The sequence below is a fragment of the Megascapheus bottae genome, chromosome 26 (genome assembly GCF_031878675.1).
Source record: "Megascapheus bottae isolate mThoBot1 chromosome 26, mThoBot2.hap1, whole genome shotgun sequence".
Classification (NCBI taxonomy): Eukaryota; Metazoa; Chordata; class Mammalia; order Rodentia; family Geomyidae; genus Megascapheus; species Megascapheus bottae.
The window spans coordinates 6001097-6017657 of record NC_143534.1 but is presented as its reverse complement, the minus strand read 5'-3'; the positions used below and the strand labels follow the sequence as shown (position 1 = coordinate 6017657).

Here is a 16561-nt window from a genome sequence, read left to right as displayed (position 1 = left end):
AATCGACCAAATCTATCTGAATTTCAACTCCACATTCATCATTTTATTTTGCTTTAAAAATAAATTTGAATCTGTGAAATTTGATCCTTTTTATTTGTGGTACACACATTACATTCAAATATCAAACACAAAATATCCCCAGGCTGTTAAATTGTGGTCTTAAATTATTGAAAAGACTTTTCAGGCTGGGCACCAGTGACTTATGCCTGTAATCCTAGATATATATTCAGGAGGCTGATATCTGAGGATCATGGTTTGAAGCCTTTTCTCCAATACACTACTCAGAAAGAGCTAAAAGTGGTGCTGTGGCTAAAGTGGTAGAGCACTAGACATGAGCAAAAAAGAAAAGCAAATCATGTTGTTACTGTATCTGACTTTGGTACCTGCTATGTGGTATATATGTTTGTTTTAGGTAAGGGAAAACAAGATGCGTGGGAGTGGGTTGAGGGAGGGAAAGTGGGAGAAAAACATGGGAAGAGGTAACAATGTTGAAGAAGTCATGTACCTACTACCTGATGAATATAACTGTGACCCCTCTGTACATCACCTCAACAATAAACTAAAAATAAAATAAAATAAGTTTTTGAAAAAAGAGTTGCTTTGGCATAGCTGGCCTCCCCCCACCAGGCTCTACCATTTTTCAGTACTCCTAAGAGTTGTAGTGGACAGAGGGGTGTTCCTATGGGAATAAAGTGGTTGAAGGTTATGAATGTCATGATTTCAGGGCCACAGAATCCCCAAGATGTTTTATTGCAGAGCAAGTAACTTTCAATCTCCAAACAAAACATTTCACACTGTGATTATCTCTGCTGATAATATTTGCAACATGGGTACCTATTGCACAATTCAGCCACCATCTCCACTGGGAAATGTCAGAAACACACTCATCTCATAAAACAATATGAGTCTTTCCTGGAGATTTAGTTTTATTCCTAATCTCATAATATAAACCAATGAGTAAAGAGCATGGAATCAATCAGCATGAATATTTCCTGAAAGTGAGCATTTAAAAAAAATAGAAGTACTACTATCGATGTGCTTTTATGTCCTATCTTCTCTGAAGGCCAATAAAAAACATATAAAAGAAATAAACACTATGCTAGCAATTCACTGCAAAACAGAAAAGAAATATGTCACAACTTCATGTTAAACTACATGCCTGGAGAAAGGTGCTCATAAAGGGAATGCTTGGCTGGCCATAGTGGCTCATGCCTGTAATCCTAGCTATCCAAGATTGAGATCTGAGGATCTTGGTTCAAAGCCAGCCCCAGCACTAAAGTCCATGAGATTCCTATCTGCAATTAACCACTAGAAAATGGGAAGTGGGGCTGTGGTGTAAGGGTTGGGCGGTTGCCTTGAGCTGGAGAGGTCAGGGACAGGGCCTAGGTCCAGAGTTCAATCCCAAGGCCCAACCAAAAAAAAAAAGGGAAGTGCCTGTGGACAGTATTAAATCAATATGTTTTAAAACTGTAAACATGTTTCAAAGCTTTGTACATTGAATTGGCTTATAATAATTTATTCTAAGATATTATACAAAATACTGATAATACTTTTCTTCTGCCATGTTTATTGAAATGTTACTGACAGTGGCAAATGAAGTTCTATGTATTGAATAACAAAACAAAAACCAAAACAGAGATACAAAGAAGATGAGGGACAGTGCCCAGGCTGAATTCAAGCCCTAAGACCAGCAAAATAAATAAATAAAATAAAAAATATATTTTCAAAATCTTTTTGTATTAAAAGACAAATTATCTAAGTGGATATTATATTCTTGGACTGTTTTTTAAGATAGCAACTTCTTGGGCCAGAAGCATGGCCTAGTGGTAGAGTGCTTGCCTAGCATGCACAAAGCCTTCTGTTCTATGCAGTAGTACATAAGCAGAAAAAGCCAGAAGTGGTGCTGTGGCTCAAGTGGAAGAGCACTAGCCTTGAGAATGTCCAAAGACAGTGCCCAGGCCCTGAGCTCAAGCCCAAGACTGGCAAAGAAAAAGCAAGCAACTTCTTTGTAAAACTACTTAATGATAGCAATGAAAGAAGAAAAAAATAATAAAAATTAAGCACAGTGCTTTCAATATCTGTTAACATTCAGGAACATCTCTACAAAAATGTGCACTCATTTTGAGTAGTTTTTCTGTTGCTGCAGTAAAAAGGACGTTTTCTAAAATAAATCAGGGGAGATGGGGGGGGGGAATTGGTGGCGGTTCAGGGGAGTCTTTCTGAGCTGTTGCCAAGATCCCAGTGCCAGCATCCTCGGGAGAGTTCAGATCCAAAGATCCATCCTAAGTAAGCGTTAGCACCACAGAGATATCAGTCAGAGAGGAGAAAGGCAGGAAACCAGAGCAAGAAGACAGCCTGCAGCTGCCACAGCTGCTGGGAGACGCCACTGCTAGGAGCTTGGCCACCGCTGGGAGCCGCCCAGAGGCAAAGCCTCCCTCTCAAACCTGAAATGCAGACAGCGCTTGTTGGCAGCACAGAGCTGCCGGGTGCAGACAGAGCCCACAGCGCCTGCGCGAGCCCAGAGCCGTCACCAGGCTGTGCACGGACCTGCCAGCTTCACGGAACTAGAAAACCCAGCAATTTGTGAGTACCTCCGTGGAGAAGTTTCCACGTCTGCTCCAGGAACGGCGTTGGGAAGGATTCCCCTCCCCGCCCGCCGACAGCAGCGCCATCTTGACTGCTGGCAAAGACCCCGCCAAGCCAACGGGAGCCTGAGACGTGGTGCTGGCAGCGCCATCATTCAGTCCCAGAGGCAGCATAGCCGGAAGTCGGCCCCACACCAGCGGAAGTTCCTCCCCCTGGGCGGGCGCAGTTCTGGGAAAGCTGCTGGTGACGCCACTGCTTTTCTTTTCTGCCCAATCAAGCAAACTGATCAGAAGAACCGCAAAGCCAATCGCAAGAGAAAAAGACTTTTTGAAGTGTTTGGATCCCGAATTTAGTGGAGACACAAGTTTTCTATCCCGTTTCCCCCTCCCCAAAAAAACAAACTGAAGAATACCCCCCTTTTTCTACCTTTTTCATTTGCATTTTTATGTTTTCTTATTTTTTTGGCCATTTTACCTCACTTTTTTTTAATGTTATGATTCTTTCCATTTTTTCTCCCCCCCAACCCCCTGCTTTCCTTTTGTCATTGTAGTCAGAGAAGAAAGAGCAAAGGCAAAAATGATAGTGTCATGAATGTAGGATATTCAAAACAAGGTAGACAAAAGTTAAAAAGTAAACACAATTATTTAAGGTTTTAAGGATACGGTTGTATTTCTATCTTCCATTCATGAATAGTTAGAATATTTGTTTTCTGATTCTCAATATAGACTGGCTTGGAACTTGCTATGTAGCTCAGTCTAGACTCAAACTCATGATAATTTTGTCTCTGCTTCCTGAGTACTGGGATTAAGAGTATGTGTAACCATACCTGGCATGGAATAAGAAAAAATGTTCAGATTCACAAAGTATCTCCTATAGTCTTCTAAAAATCCCCAAGGAAGGCTTTTGACAATTCTATCATTTTAAATTTACATTTATAATGAAGGAAAGTGAGGTGGAGCTAGTTGACTGCAGACATGGTGGTCTGGAGAGTGGAACCACTCCCGCCTGGCAGCTCAGCTGAGGGAAGCTCATGCCTTCCTTTAGATGTTCAAGCTTTCCTTGGCTAGCAGCCGTCTTTACTTTGTTAACAGCAAAGATTGAATATGGCCCCGAAATTCATTAATTTTCTTTAAAACAATTAATTGGGAAATATTTGTGTCTGTTCATAGGAGGCAATGTGATGTCTTATTCTCTGCATACACTGTGGAAAGACTCAGTTACTCTAATTAACACATTACTTTCAGCACCTCACCAATTTAGATGTTTATGGTGAAGCAGAAGTTCTAATTTCTGGGCTCCTCTGGAGATTCAGGGGCTGAGAAAATAGGAGTTGTCCTTGGGCTGTTCTGAGATAACAAATGAAATTTGTGGACTTTCACCTAGAATAGATAAAGGACATAAATATTTGAGGATGAGATTAATGTTAATCTGAGATCTCCTTAACAAGCCAGAACTGAGGACAGAGGCTAAATACTCTACCTTACCTCTATCTGGACAATTTCACCATGAATTTTGACTGTGAGGTCCACATGCTGATAGAACTGCCACCATAATATGCTTCAGAGTATGCACAGAGATGACAGGCAATAACAGATGATGCAGCTTTGTGAGATCCAATAATTTGTAATAAAGAAAGAGATCTCGTGGCAGACCACACACACACAGGACACAGTCATGGAACACATAGACACTTCTGCCTCTATAGGAAACAAACACATGCAGGGAAAGGCTGTGGGGGACGGAGCCCCAGGTGCTGCTCCTTCTGGGATTCTGGGATAGTCTGAATGGTGGATGGAAGGTGTGCCAAGCAGATCTCAGCCTCAAAGCTCCCTCAGTTCACCCAATGTTGGCTCCCCAATAGATGAGATGACATAATTCTTTCAGATGGAGCCCCATTAGCAGTAGAGTCAAAAGCCAGATGTGGGAGGCTTAGGCTGTAATCCCAGCTACTCGGGAAGCTGAGATCCGAGAATGTGCTTTTGGAAGCCAGCTTAGGCAAGGACAGACTCAGAAAAGGTTGGAAGTGGTGCTGTGGCTCCTGTGACAGAGCACTAGCCTTGAGCACAAAAGGCCTCAGGGACAGTGTGTAGGCCCTGAGTTCAAGCCCAGGACTGGCAAAAAAATGCATATGACCCTGTGTGTGTTTTACCATATTTATAATTTAGATTTACCTTCCCCATATAAAATAAAGCATGCCTTTTGTCTTTTCAAACTTGACTTACTTCATTCAACATAATTATTTTCCAATCCAAGCCCATCTATTTCCCTGCAAATGACAGCTTCCCAACAGGTGGATAACACACACACACACACACACACACACACACACACACACACACACACACACAGACACGCACAGGTCATCTGGGTTTTTCTTATTGCAGGTCATCTGGGTTTTTTCTCATAACTTGGCTATGATGAATAGTTTATCAATTAATATGGGTGTGGTACGCTTCCTCATTGTACGATGACTTTGCAGTTTTCTTTGAACATGTTCAGAACTGTTTCCATCTCTTCACTCTTGCACGCAATGGGTTAATAATTAATCAGGTGTTTCATTTTTATACACTAGATTGAGTTGGGTGGGTAACTTTAATTTGCTCATTTTTCTTTGAAGGTGGAGGAAGAAATAGAAATCCACAATGAATTCCAAATGCGAATGTATGAAATTAAACGATGGTCACTTCATTCCTGTACTGGGCTTTGGCACTTATGCACCTGATGAGGTAATTTCTGGGGAATCTGGTCTGGGAGTTCTAAGGACAGTCATCAAGAATGAGTGGGAGCAGAAGGATTTATCGAGTCTTGTAGTGTTCCCGTGGCTCTCATGTGGTTCTACTGCCCTCTGCTAGAGAAATCCTTTGTACAGGAAGGAGAAAGACTGTTCTTGTCATTCAGAATTTGCTTATGTGCTCACTTACTGATTTTTCTGGACATTGACATTTCCTTCTGTTTCGATCTGAAACAGATATGTCTACTGTGCTTAGGCAAAGCCATCTGGTCTTCACTAACTCCTGCTTCCTTAACAGGGACATATCACTCAATTCTGAGGCCTATGGATGTGGCATAGGTGTATGAGACCCTTTTTACCATAATGATTTGTTAAAGAAGGTGTATTTTCTCCATTCTCTTGTGAATTTTGTGTGTTCATTCTGGGAAATATATGACATTCTCTTGGTCTCTGTGTACGTCTTGAAAATGTAAAATGTTAATTTGGTGATTATGGCTGTATGTTATGTGTTCTGTATCAAAACTTCAAATGAGTTGGTATTTTACTCCCAGTTAAAATGGCTATTATAAAAGAAACAAATAGAAATAATGAATGAACCAGGCACCGCTGGCTCATGCCTATCATTCTAGCTACTCAGGAGGCTAAGATCTGAGGATTGTGGTTTGAAGCCAGCCTGGCTTTATAGGCCAGGCTGTCCATTCGACTCTTATCTCCAATTAAGCAGCAGAAAGCTTGAAGTGGGAATTTTAATACATAATCTTTTATATTAAACTGTGGAAGTGGCTCAAAAAAGTAAACATATGAACTATAACTTGATATAGCTGTACCACTTGTGGGTATATATCTAAAGATATGTAGTCAGCAGAATTAAGATATATCTCTGTACCCTAGTGCTTATCACAGCAATCTTAATGATAACTAAGGTAGAAAATCAAGTTCTATAGATAGGTCCCTCAGTATGATGCTGCTCAATATTGGTGAGCCCACTTGGACATCTTAGTTCCTGATGGTTGTACATGGGGAATTCATTTCAAATCCATGACAGGGCTTGGCTACTTTGTAGGACAAAGTGGCCTGAAGAGCAGAAAAGGCTCAAGGATCTTATGAAAGTTATAATCTTGGTCAGTGCCTTTACAACTAAGAAGCTCAGATCTCCTCACAGGAGAGGACTATAAGAGTCAGAATCTCACTTATTGTCTTTACTGTGAAAAAAGAAATAGAACTTCATCCCTTTATTCATATTTTTATAGAAAAAAACAATAGTTTTACATTTCACTGTAATTGTAATTTCCCTAAAATAAGGTATGTTGGTTTAAGGGCTGACACCTGATTGAGGACTTCTGCATATGATGCATAAATCTTCTTTTTGTGTATATTTTTACTGTCATGCACGTAGAAAGGGTTGGAGAAAAGAGGTAACGAGGATATTGCTACCTGTTTAAGTGCCAGCTTTCAAACTATATTCTTGCTGATACCTAGGAACTTTACATTTTCACTATTTCATATAAATAAAGATGGGGATTTTTTTTTCTGAACTGCATGTACAAATGGTATTTATTTATACCTGTTTTCTTCAGGAGGATGGAATTTTGGATGTGCTAGTACAGGGGATATAATGATGCCCCCCGATGAGAGATTAGAAATTTAGTTTCTAAACCACTTCTATGACTAAGTGAATTCATATATTCTCTAAACACAACCCGTGGATAACTGCTGTGTTCTCTATGGCCTCACTGGGGAAAGACTCAGACAAGTTTGGATCCTATTTCGTCTATATCCCATCCTTTGCACATTTTCCTTGGTTAATTTTCCTGCATAGCCTTATATAACTATCATCGTTATCTTCTGACTTCTGTGAGTTGGACCTTGGACTGACCTTAAACTGATTCTCAGAGAACCCTGAATGCTAGTCATTAATGATCGAATGTTTGAGACTGAAGAGGCTCCTGGAATACTTAACTCTTATTAAATAGGAACTAACCAAAGGCACGAAAAAGATTTAGATTTTGTGAAGGCCATGGGTTGTTTCTGAATGAACTCAATCAGAACTCTAAACACTATTGTTGGTTATTCCTCTAGGTTCCTAAGAGTCAGGCTACAGAGGCCACCAAATTAGCCATCGATGCTGGGTTTCGCCATATTGATTCGGCTTTTATGTACAGAAATGAAGAGGAGGTAGGACAGGCCATTAGAAGCAAGATTGCAGATGGCACTGTGAAGAGGGAGGATATATTCTACACTTCAAAGGTATTATACATGTGGCATGTACATTGAAGAAATGTGAGGCATTGAAAGGCTATTTGTATGATGGGATCAATATTAATCAGTTATACTTGTTATTCTATGTTTTCCTCATTATGTTCACTTAGAACATCCAGTATTAAAAGAGGAAGATGATAGAATATTGCTATAATTTAAATTTATAAATGTTAATGCAAACCCCCCTTCCTTCCTTCCTTCCTTCCTTCCTTCCTTCCTTCCTTCCTTCCTTCCTGCCTGCCTGCCTGCCTGCCTGCCTGCCTGCCTGCCTGCCTGCCTGCCTGCCTTCCTTCCTTCTTTTCTTTCTTTCTTTTTTAAATGAGTGTGGGGTTTAAATTCAGGGTCTTGTATACTCTCCTGGCTTTTTCACTCAACTCTGATGTTTCAGCACTTGAGTTTTACCTCCAGTCTCAGCCTTTTGTCCATTAGTAATTCACTCTGGGGTCATTGTGGTTGAAAGCAGTTCTAAACAGCTGATGAACTTTCAGCTGCATGAGGTGAAGGAAAACAACCCATTTGGTTCGTGTGTCCACGTTACATAATTACACTCTTCAATTTCTTCAGCTGCCTAGCACTTGCCTTAGAGCCGAGCTGGTTCGACCCTGCTTGGAAGCGTCACTGAAGAAACTTCAGCTGGACTACGTGGATCTCTATATTATTCACTTCCCTGTACCAATGAAGGTATTTCATCAACTGAAGCCTGACCATGAATTTCAAGACTGACTCACCCAGACTTCCATACCTTTATATAAGCTTAATTTATGTGTTTTGGGATGACTGAGAGTGGTTTTCGCCAAAAAATTTCATGGTTTATGTAAATGAGGTTCATTACCATGGTTACCAAGTTGTCTGTGCTTATTAGTGCCTTACCTTTATGTTTTTACACTGTTGGTGGAAAACATGCTTAATGCTAGCTCAAGGGTCAAGATCCTCATTATCTACATCATTGGCATCCAAATGAATCATCCAAAGAACCAGGCTTAATCATTTATATTCAATCCACTCTTACTGGATGTTTTTTCCCCCCCTCTCCCTTCCCCTCCCCTCTTCTCCCTCTCTCCCTTCCTTCCTTCCATCCTTTCCTTTTTCCCTTCCTCCTCTCCTCCCCTCCTCCTTTTCCCTCACATTTCATTCACACACCTGTCTTCTGACCCTGCATGCATTCAGGGAAGATCACATGGATGGGACCACTGGTTCCTTTAAACAATTACTTAACAGTTACTTAAAAACTGACTTATACTAGTTACGCATGGAGGAGGGTTTCAATGTCACATCTCTGCACATGTGTATATTGCCTCATAATCAGTTTCACCCTTACTGTACACTTCCTGTCCCCTTCTCCGGAAGAAACTACCATCTCCAACAGTTTTCCATGGAACACATATACTTAGAGAACATTCCTGTGGACCTCACATAAAAAACATTTTGCAAATACAAGTATATGCTGGGTATTTAGTGCCAAGCTCTTGGTGTATGTGGTAACCATACGTAGCTATTGAGAGGAAAGGTGCATTTGATGAGATGGTTTAATGACTGTTTCCATTATAGCCAGGCAAAGATTTTGCTCCAGTAGAAGAAAATGGGAAGGTTGTATTGGATGAGGTTGATCTCTGTGACACTTGGGAGGTGAGTAATTGTAATATAATTCACAGAGGAGATTGGGGGTGTGTCAGACTACTGTTCCACAGGTGGGAGTGAGATATATAAACCCGTGGATAAATACATTTATAATCTTTACAAAAGTTCTTTTGCAGGCATGTTGGTAGGGGGAGAGGAGTGAATTATTGGGGTATATTGTAGAGCATTAAAGAAGACTCAGGGGAGAATGATGAGTCTTATCTTTATTCCTCTATATGGAATAGTCTCTAATTTCCTAAGGAGGAAAAAAGGATTTTTTTCCTCCTAATTCTCAATTAAGTTTTTTTTCCCTTATGATCAATTATAGTTAGCTTCATTTTTACTTTTTGGTCACATTCTTTTTAACAATTATACCTCATATATATATTGATTTGAAGTTCATTGACTGACTAATTTCTCACAACCATTTACCTCTCCAGGCCCTGGAGAAGTGTAAGGATGCAGGGTTGGTCAAGTCCATCGGGGTGTCCAACTTTAACCGCAGACAACTAGAGAAGATCCTGAACAAGCCAGGGCTCAAGTACAAGCCTGTCTGCAACCAGGTGAGCTCTCTCAGATGGCTCTTCTTTTGTTCTTCCTCTCCTTTTTCTTGTTCTAATGTCAGATGTCTCTGCGTCCTCATCTTTTATTCATCTAGACCTTGCAATCCAGATGATGAGATGATAATCGGATTGCTGTGTGGTAAAATCTTGGAGAAATGTTTAGGAGACCACAGCGTTGCACTGTATTTAAGAATATCGAGAATCAAAAGTGGCGAAAGAGAGCCACTGATTAGATCTCAGGAAGCAGGGGCCCTCACTCCTGGAGAATAACCAGAGACGAGAAGGTTGAAGATGATGTGAAGGAACTGTGTGCACGAAGGATGGCCTCTGAAACATCTAGAATAGACTGAACAGAAGGTGGAGGTTAGGGGTAAGGGCTTGGTGTGGGTATTAGATGCCTCAATCTCTTGTCCTGGTGTCTGTGTCTTAAGATACTAGGAAAGCCATCCAGGCTAGAGAGAGGAAGCTGGTAATGACGGATAAAATCTGCATTCAGAAAAACCGGCAAACATGGATATGACTCGTACCTGACCACAACTTAGCCTCGCATTCCCCCCTTGCTGCCAACAAAGGAAGCATTTAAGGATCCCTCTTCTGTGCCTAGTTCTGTGCTCTCACTTACTTTTTGGGAATTGTTTGGAGAATCTAGCTCAAAAATTTAGTTATTTGGCGCATAATGATGTTTTCAAATATATATGTTAACAAATTAATGTGATTCTAATTTTAATTTTCCCTCTTATTATGAACACGTTTAACCCCTTAGAAGTACTGAATAATGTTAGACCTTCATGTTTTGTCATCTATATTCTACATCTAAATTATCGAAAATTTGCTATGCTACGAAATGTAGATAGGTGTGTATGTGTGTGTGCGCATGTATGTGTGTGTTTGTGCCCATATATTTCCTTAAAGGTCTTTAAATTATAGATATGATTATTTATCCTTATAGAGTCAATAAAGATCTATGAAGAATGAATGTATCATCCTCTATTGATACCATTCTATTATTAGATCTAAAGTCATCATCAATAGTCTATCATTTAACATCTAGTCCATTTCAAATTTCTCATTGTTTTCACCCAAATGCCTCATGTATTTCTTTTATAGCTGAGATACAAGAGTATCCTAATGAATGTCATAGTTCTCATGCTCTTTTAGCCTAGAATTGTCATTAGACCTTTTCCTCGTGTTATGCTGCCAGGTTTTGTCTGACATTCTGGATCCACCAGATTATTATTGTCTTGTCCTGATAGATATTTCTCTGTATTTCATGTTTGAGGAAATTTCAAGTTAAGAAGATTGTTTTGTGTGTGTTTTCAATGTGTTTTCTTGCAAGAAAATGTCTTTAGCATGTTATTAATCTCAAATTGAACCCTATCAGAGACCTATCAAAATTACAGGCTGTTCCATTCTTTGTGAAAACATATATTTTATCACATAATTAAGTGAGTCCAAACTCCACCACTGAATTGTTACTTACTTGGCAGGGATAGTTGTCTACAGAAGAATTTATACTTCAGAGACAACTTTCACATAATATTTGCATATGTACTATTTTTTGCCCAAATTATATATTTCCTTGTCATTTGAAACAAATTATTTTCTATTTCAAGCCACTCTATATGACACTATTATAAATAAAATTTGATTAAAAATAAATTATTCTTACAAAATAAGATAAAACTTATTAATATTTTAAACTATTAGTGATCTGAGGACTTATAATAAGCAAAGGTTATCTATATTTTATTTGTCTCTACATACCTGTGCAATTGTAGATTTTAAATTCTGTAAGTGTTTTGATTGACTGAAGAAATTTGATTCACTTTGGTAAAAGAATCTACTTAAATGTCATCTGCAGAATGTCCTCCAAACTTGTTCCTTTGGCCTTTTCACTTGCTGTCATGAGGCTGACAGATTCTTACTATATGAATCAATTTATTACCCAAAGTTCAGTTCACTCATCCTTCTCTAGCCTAGCAGTTCACAGACTTGGTTATGGAATATTACATTTTTACCCCTCACAGCAGCAGAGAATATTTTTTTTCACGAGAATCTTTTCTTTTCTTTTCTCTCTCTCTCTCTTTCTTTCTCTCTCTCTCTTTCCTTCCTTCCTTCCTTCCTTCCTTCCTTCCTTCCTTCCTTCCTTCCTTCCTTCCTTCCTTCCTTCTTCCTTCCTTCTTTTTCTGTTTCTTTCTCCCTGTTTCTTTCTCTCTCTCTCTCTTTCTTTCTCTCTCTCTCTCTCTTTCTTTCTTTCTCTCTCTCTCTTTCTTTCTTTCTTTCTTTCTTTCTTTCTTTCTTTCTTTCTTTCTTTCTCCCCCCTCTCTCTCTCTTTCTTTCTCTTTTGTGGGTTATGGGGCTTGAACTCGGCCTGGGCATTGTCCTTGAGCTCTTCAGCTCAAGGCTACTGCCATACCCTGGAGCCAAGTCCCACTTTCTATATTCTAGAGGTTAATTGGAGATAAGAGTCTCAAGTTCTTTAGTGCGTCGGCTGGCTTTGAACCTTGATCCTCAGATCTCAGACTCCCGAGTAGGTAGGATTACAAGCATGAGCCACCGCGTCTGGCTGAGAATCATTTCTTGATGTCACAGCATTTCCATTTAAATTTCATGTAACATTAAAAAAATTCAAATTCTTTGGGCAATGTTTTCGTATTAACATGAGGAGTTTTTGTAATCTGATACCGTTCTATGCTGTCTATCTACAGGTAGAATGTCACATTTACCTGAATCAAAGCAAACTGCTGGATTTCTGCAAGTCCAAGGACATCGTTCTGGTTGCTTATGGTGTTTTGGGAACTCAGAGATACAAACATTGGTAATGAGGGCAATGGAAATCTATTCTAATGAAGACAGTGAAATTTGTTGATGAAATGCTTTTAGTTTTTTCCCCCAGTACTCAGTGTTCTGACTTGTATGAACTAGCTCAGGGAGAAGAAGGAATGTGCCTATCTCAAAAGATGGCAAACTGCATTGGTGTTGCTAGTCTGGGGACCAAATTTGAGAATCTTTCATCTAGAGTGGAAACCCTTATCCATGTTTTAAGCCTCTGACAAACCAAATAATACTCAACGAGGATCTCAGCATTTCCCACCTTCATTCTAGGGTGGATGAGAAAGCCCCATTTCTCTTGGAGGATCCAGTTCTTGGTGCCATGGCAAAAAAGTACAATCGAACTGCAGCCTTGATTTCCATTCGCTACCTGTTGCAGCGTGGGATTGTGGTCCTGGCCAAGAGTTTCAGTGAGAAGCGGATTAAAGAGAACATGCAGGTGAGAAATGAGTTCTACACATGAGGCCTTCTCCATATTGTCTTTAATATGTGTGCCTCTTTGCAAGCTCCCACATATCTGCGCTGCCATCCCCCCGCCAGCATTTCCTACATGAGGATTTCTCTTCCTCCACAATGCTGGATGTCTGGCTACAAAGAATTAGAATTAGAATTAAAAGCAAAGGTCTTGACTACAGACTTAATTCAGTAATATACTCTGTAATTATGTGTGGTATACTTTATTTTTCATTTTCTGAATTAGATTATTTTCAGTCTGAAAACAATTATGATTTTGGTTTTTATACCCTCTATATTGTACAATTTACATAATCTATGTGAATAACATGTTAATATTTACTTATATGCTTATTTTTAATTTATCTTAAGGCCTTTGTACAAAGGGTTTCAATTCATCATGTCAATTTAGGAATATAATGCATCTTGATCAATGTATTACCCCTTTCATCATTCTCTCTCATCTCCCTCAGCTCCATGATTTTTCCTAGTTTCATGATTCATATATATTTACTATAGTTTCCCACCATTCCTCTCTTTATTTATCTACCCACTCCTCTTGACGCCTCAAGTTGTTCCATCTTTGGTGTTCATTTTGTTAGACTGTGGTAAGTTGCTCCAGGCAGTTACACCATTACAATTCTCCCATATTGTGTTTATATATGTAAATGCATAGGACCTTATGTGTTTTTTAATATTCATATATTTGTTGACTTTTATGCTGATTCCCTCTTTATTTTCAAGTAGAAGAAACTTGAAGAAACATTACTTGTAGCAGGTGCACAACCAGCTACTGTTACCATAGAGCTTTAAAGCAACAGCATTCACTAGTTTTTCATAAGTCTGTGTTTTGGACACAGTTTAGTGACCAATGCAAGTTACAAGCTAGACAGATCTCATATCTATGAATAGGGGAACTCATAGTTACTGCCTACTGTGGAAAAAGGCAAAAACTCACATAACAAAGCCTGAGAGATGAAAATTATTGGGGAACCTTCTTAGACTCAATCTACCATAATATATATTCTAAATATTGTTTTGCAGACCCCGATGCATTTGTTGAAGCATCTTTCCCCAAATATTCTTGAATGTTGATTCTTTTTATGGCATAGTTTTATAAACTAAAGTTCCTTCCCTTGATTTTAATCAAATAGTTCATGCCTTTATTTTGTGGTCAGTTACTATTCTGTCTTTTTCCATGTTTGCTCTTATGCTGGAAACTTTCTAGGTATTTGAAGTATTTATTATCTCTGTCATTTTCAAGCTATGTCAGTTGGATTTTTGGCATTGACAAACACATAGTCTAAATATACTAAACACTCTCTGTGTGGTAGGTCTTTGGATTCCAGTTGACATCAGAGGACATGAAAACCCTAGATGGCCTGAACAGGAATTTTCGATATGTTAAATCTGATATGTGAGTAACTTTGCCAAATAAATCGCTTTTAATTTATTTTCTGAGAATAGTTCTTTCTAGTTGTGATTAGTTACTTAATACAGTGAAACAAGCCAGTTTCAGTTAGCATAAAATAGGGGTTTTCTGGGATTGTAGTCCAAGATTTTCCCCAAAGTTCTGTTCTCTGATTCAGCAACAGAGTGAGTGAAACCAACACCAGCTTAGATTTGAACACACAGGCTTCTGTACTTATCAGTCTGTGGAATATTCCATTACCATTGCTAAGTCTATACTTCTGTGGTGAGTTTTGTATGGTCTGCTATATTCTACAGCTATCCAATGGATATGCATTATGGATGGTGGCAATACAGTTATTTAAATATGTCCAAGAATCAATTTTAAATCATCTTTCCCCCAGCCTGCTCAATTCTTGGTCAGATTAAAAGCATGCCCATCAATCTTAGTTCTGTACCAGAAATTCCATCTACTTCCTTTGGAATTGTTTACTGAATCCTGTTAATTTAATGTCTTTAAAGGTTTGAAGGCACTTCATTTCTTTCCACTGCATAAGCATTTAGAACCTAATCACTTATTTGCTTTTAGAGGCAGACCACAAAACACTTACTTTTGATTTTTTTTGACATGGAGACATCATTGCTGAGGACTAAGAAATTTTCAGGAAGAGAGAAAAACCAAAGGAAAAATGTGCTGGAAAAATTTTATAGCCATAATAGACTTTACTCTTTCATTTTTTTAGCTTATAAAACCTTGGAAAGAGTATATAAGTGTGGTTAGGCAAGGAATACGTATTTCCTCTGCCTACAGGAAGTTTAATTTTAACTCGAATAGGAATTTTAATAGAGATACATGTGATAATGCATGAAATAGAGGCATATAATGCAAAATATGTGTTCTCCAAAGTTTTATATAACTGCTATTTCAAAAATTTATATAATTACCATTACTGATTTTTTTTTATTAGAAATTGAAATTGGAGCCTGGGGTGGTGGCTCACACCTATAATTCTAGCTACTCAGGAGGCTGAGATCTAAGGATCACGGTTCAAAGCCAGCCAGGGCATAAAAGGACCTGAGATTCTTATCTCCAATTAACCTCTAGAAAATGAGAAGTGGGGCTTGGCTCAAGGGTAGGGTGGTAGCCTTGAGCTGAAGAGCTTAGAGACAGTGCCCTGGCTGGGTTCAAGTCCCATAGCCCTAAAAAAAAAAAAAGAAATTAGAACTAGGTACCAGTGGCTTACCCCTCTAACTCTTGCTACTCATGAGGCTGAGATCTGAGGAATATTTTTTGAAGATAGTCTGGGCAGTAAAGTTTATGAGACTTTTTATCACCAATTAACCTAAAAAATGCCAGAAGTGAAGCACTGGCTCAAGTAGTAGATTGCTAGCCTTGAGTCACAAAGCTCAGAGACAATATCCAGGATAGTGCCTGAGTTCAACACCTCCAAAAGAAAAGAAAAGGAAAAGGAAATTAGAATTTTTAAAAATAAAATTAAAGAAAATGAATAAATTAGTAATATAATATAGAGTAGGGACATAACATAGAGAATTAGTAATTCTTAATACTAATTAGTTACTTAATATTAATTATATATAGCTTAATACTGGTGTTGCTTTTACAGTATAAAGATCTACAAACTACATACTAAGCTCCTTAGCCATGGAAATCTGGCTTTTAAATTACAATCTTTTCATTTCTATATCAAACCTAGTACATTGTTTCTAATAGGTAATGAGTAAATAATTAATTATGAAAATGGGATTGGAATTATTAGTCCTAAACCATTTATTTTCAAATATATTTGTTTTGGCCAATATGTCACTGAGCATGTATTGTATTTTTTATGTCTCATTGTAGGATTGCTAATCACCCTAATTATCCATATTCTGATGAATATTAACTTGAAGGCTTTTGCCCCGACTTCTACCACAAGTATCTGCCTATCATGAATAATGGAGATGTTTCAGATACGGGGTGAATTCTTATCACTAGTTCAGTCCCTGTTCATCATCTCCTGCTTAGCTGGAGTTATGCCTGTGTGTTTGGAAGGGAAGACTAAATTTTTGTGCATTGTGAGAAACAAAATAAAGTTGCTTTCTGGGTAAA

The 16561-nt window shown here is 38.6% G+C and overlaps 1 protein-coding gene across 1 annotated transcript; it reads left to right on the top strand.

Annotated features, from left to right (window-relative positions):
- Positions 1-3015: 3015 nt before the first annotated feature.
- Positions 3016-16561, top strand: LOC150045876 (estradiol 17 beta-dehydrogenase 5-like). The gene is made up of 10 exons (XM_090318825.1): positions 3016-3198; positions 5204-5312; positions 7397-7564; positions 8141-8257; positions 9125-9202; positions 9634-9756; positions 12465-12574; positions 12862-13027; positions 14376-14458; positions 16313-16561. The coding sequence occupies exons 2-10, from the start codon at positions 5229-5231 to the stop codon at positions 16353-16355; spliced, it is 972 nt and encodes a 323-aa protein (XP_090174951.1). The 5' UTR covers positions 3016-3198; positions 5204-5228; the 3' UTR covers positions 16356-16561.

Bases quoted from the DNA above. Each gene is read 5' to 3' on its own strand.
- LOC150045876 (XM_090318825.1), top strand. From the start codon at position 5,229: ATGAATTCCAAATGCGAATGTATGAAATTAAACGATGGTCACTTCATT. The intron at 8,258-9,124 runs GTATTTCATCAA...TTTCCATTATAG, and splicing joins ACTTCCCTGTACCAATGAAG to CCAGGCAAAGATTTTGCTCC. The intron at 9,203-9,633 runs GTGAGTAATTGT...TTACCTCTCCAG, and splicing joins ATCTCTGTGACACTTGGGAG to GCCCTGGAGAAGTGTAAGGA.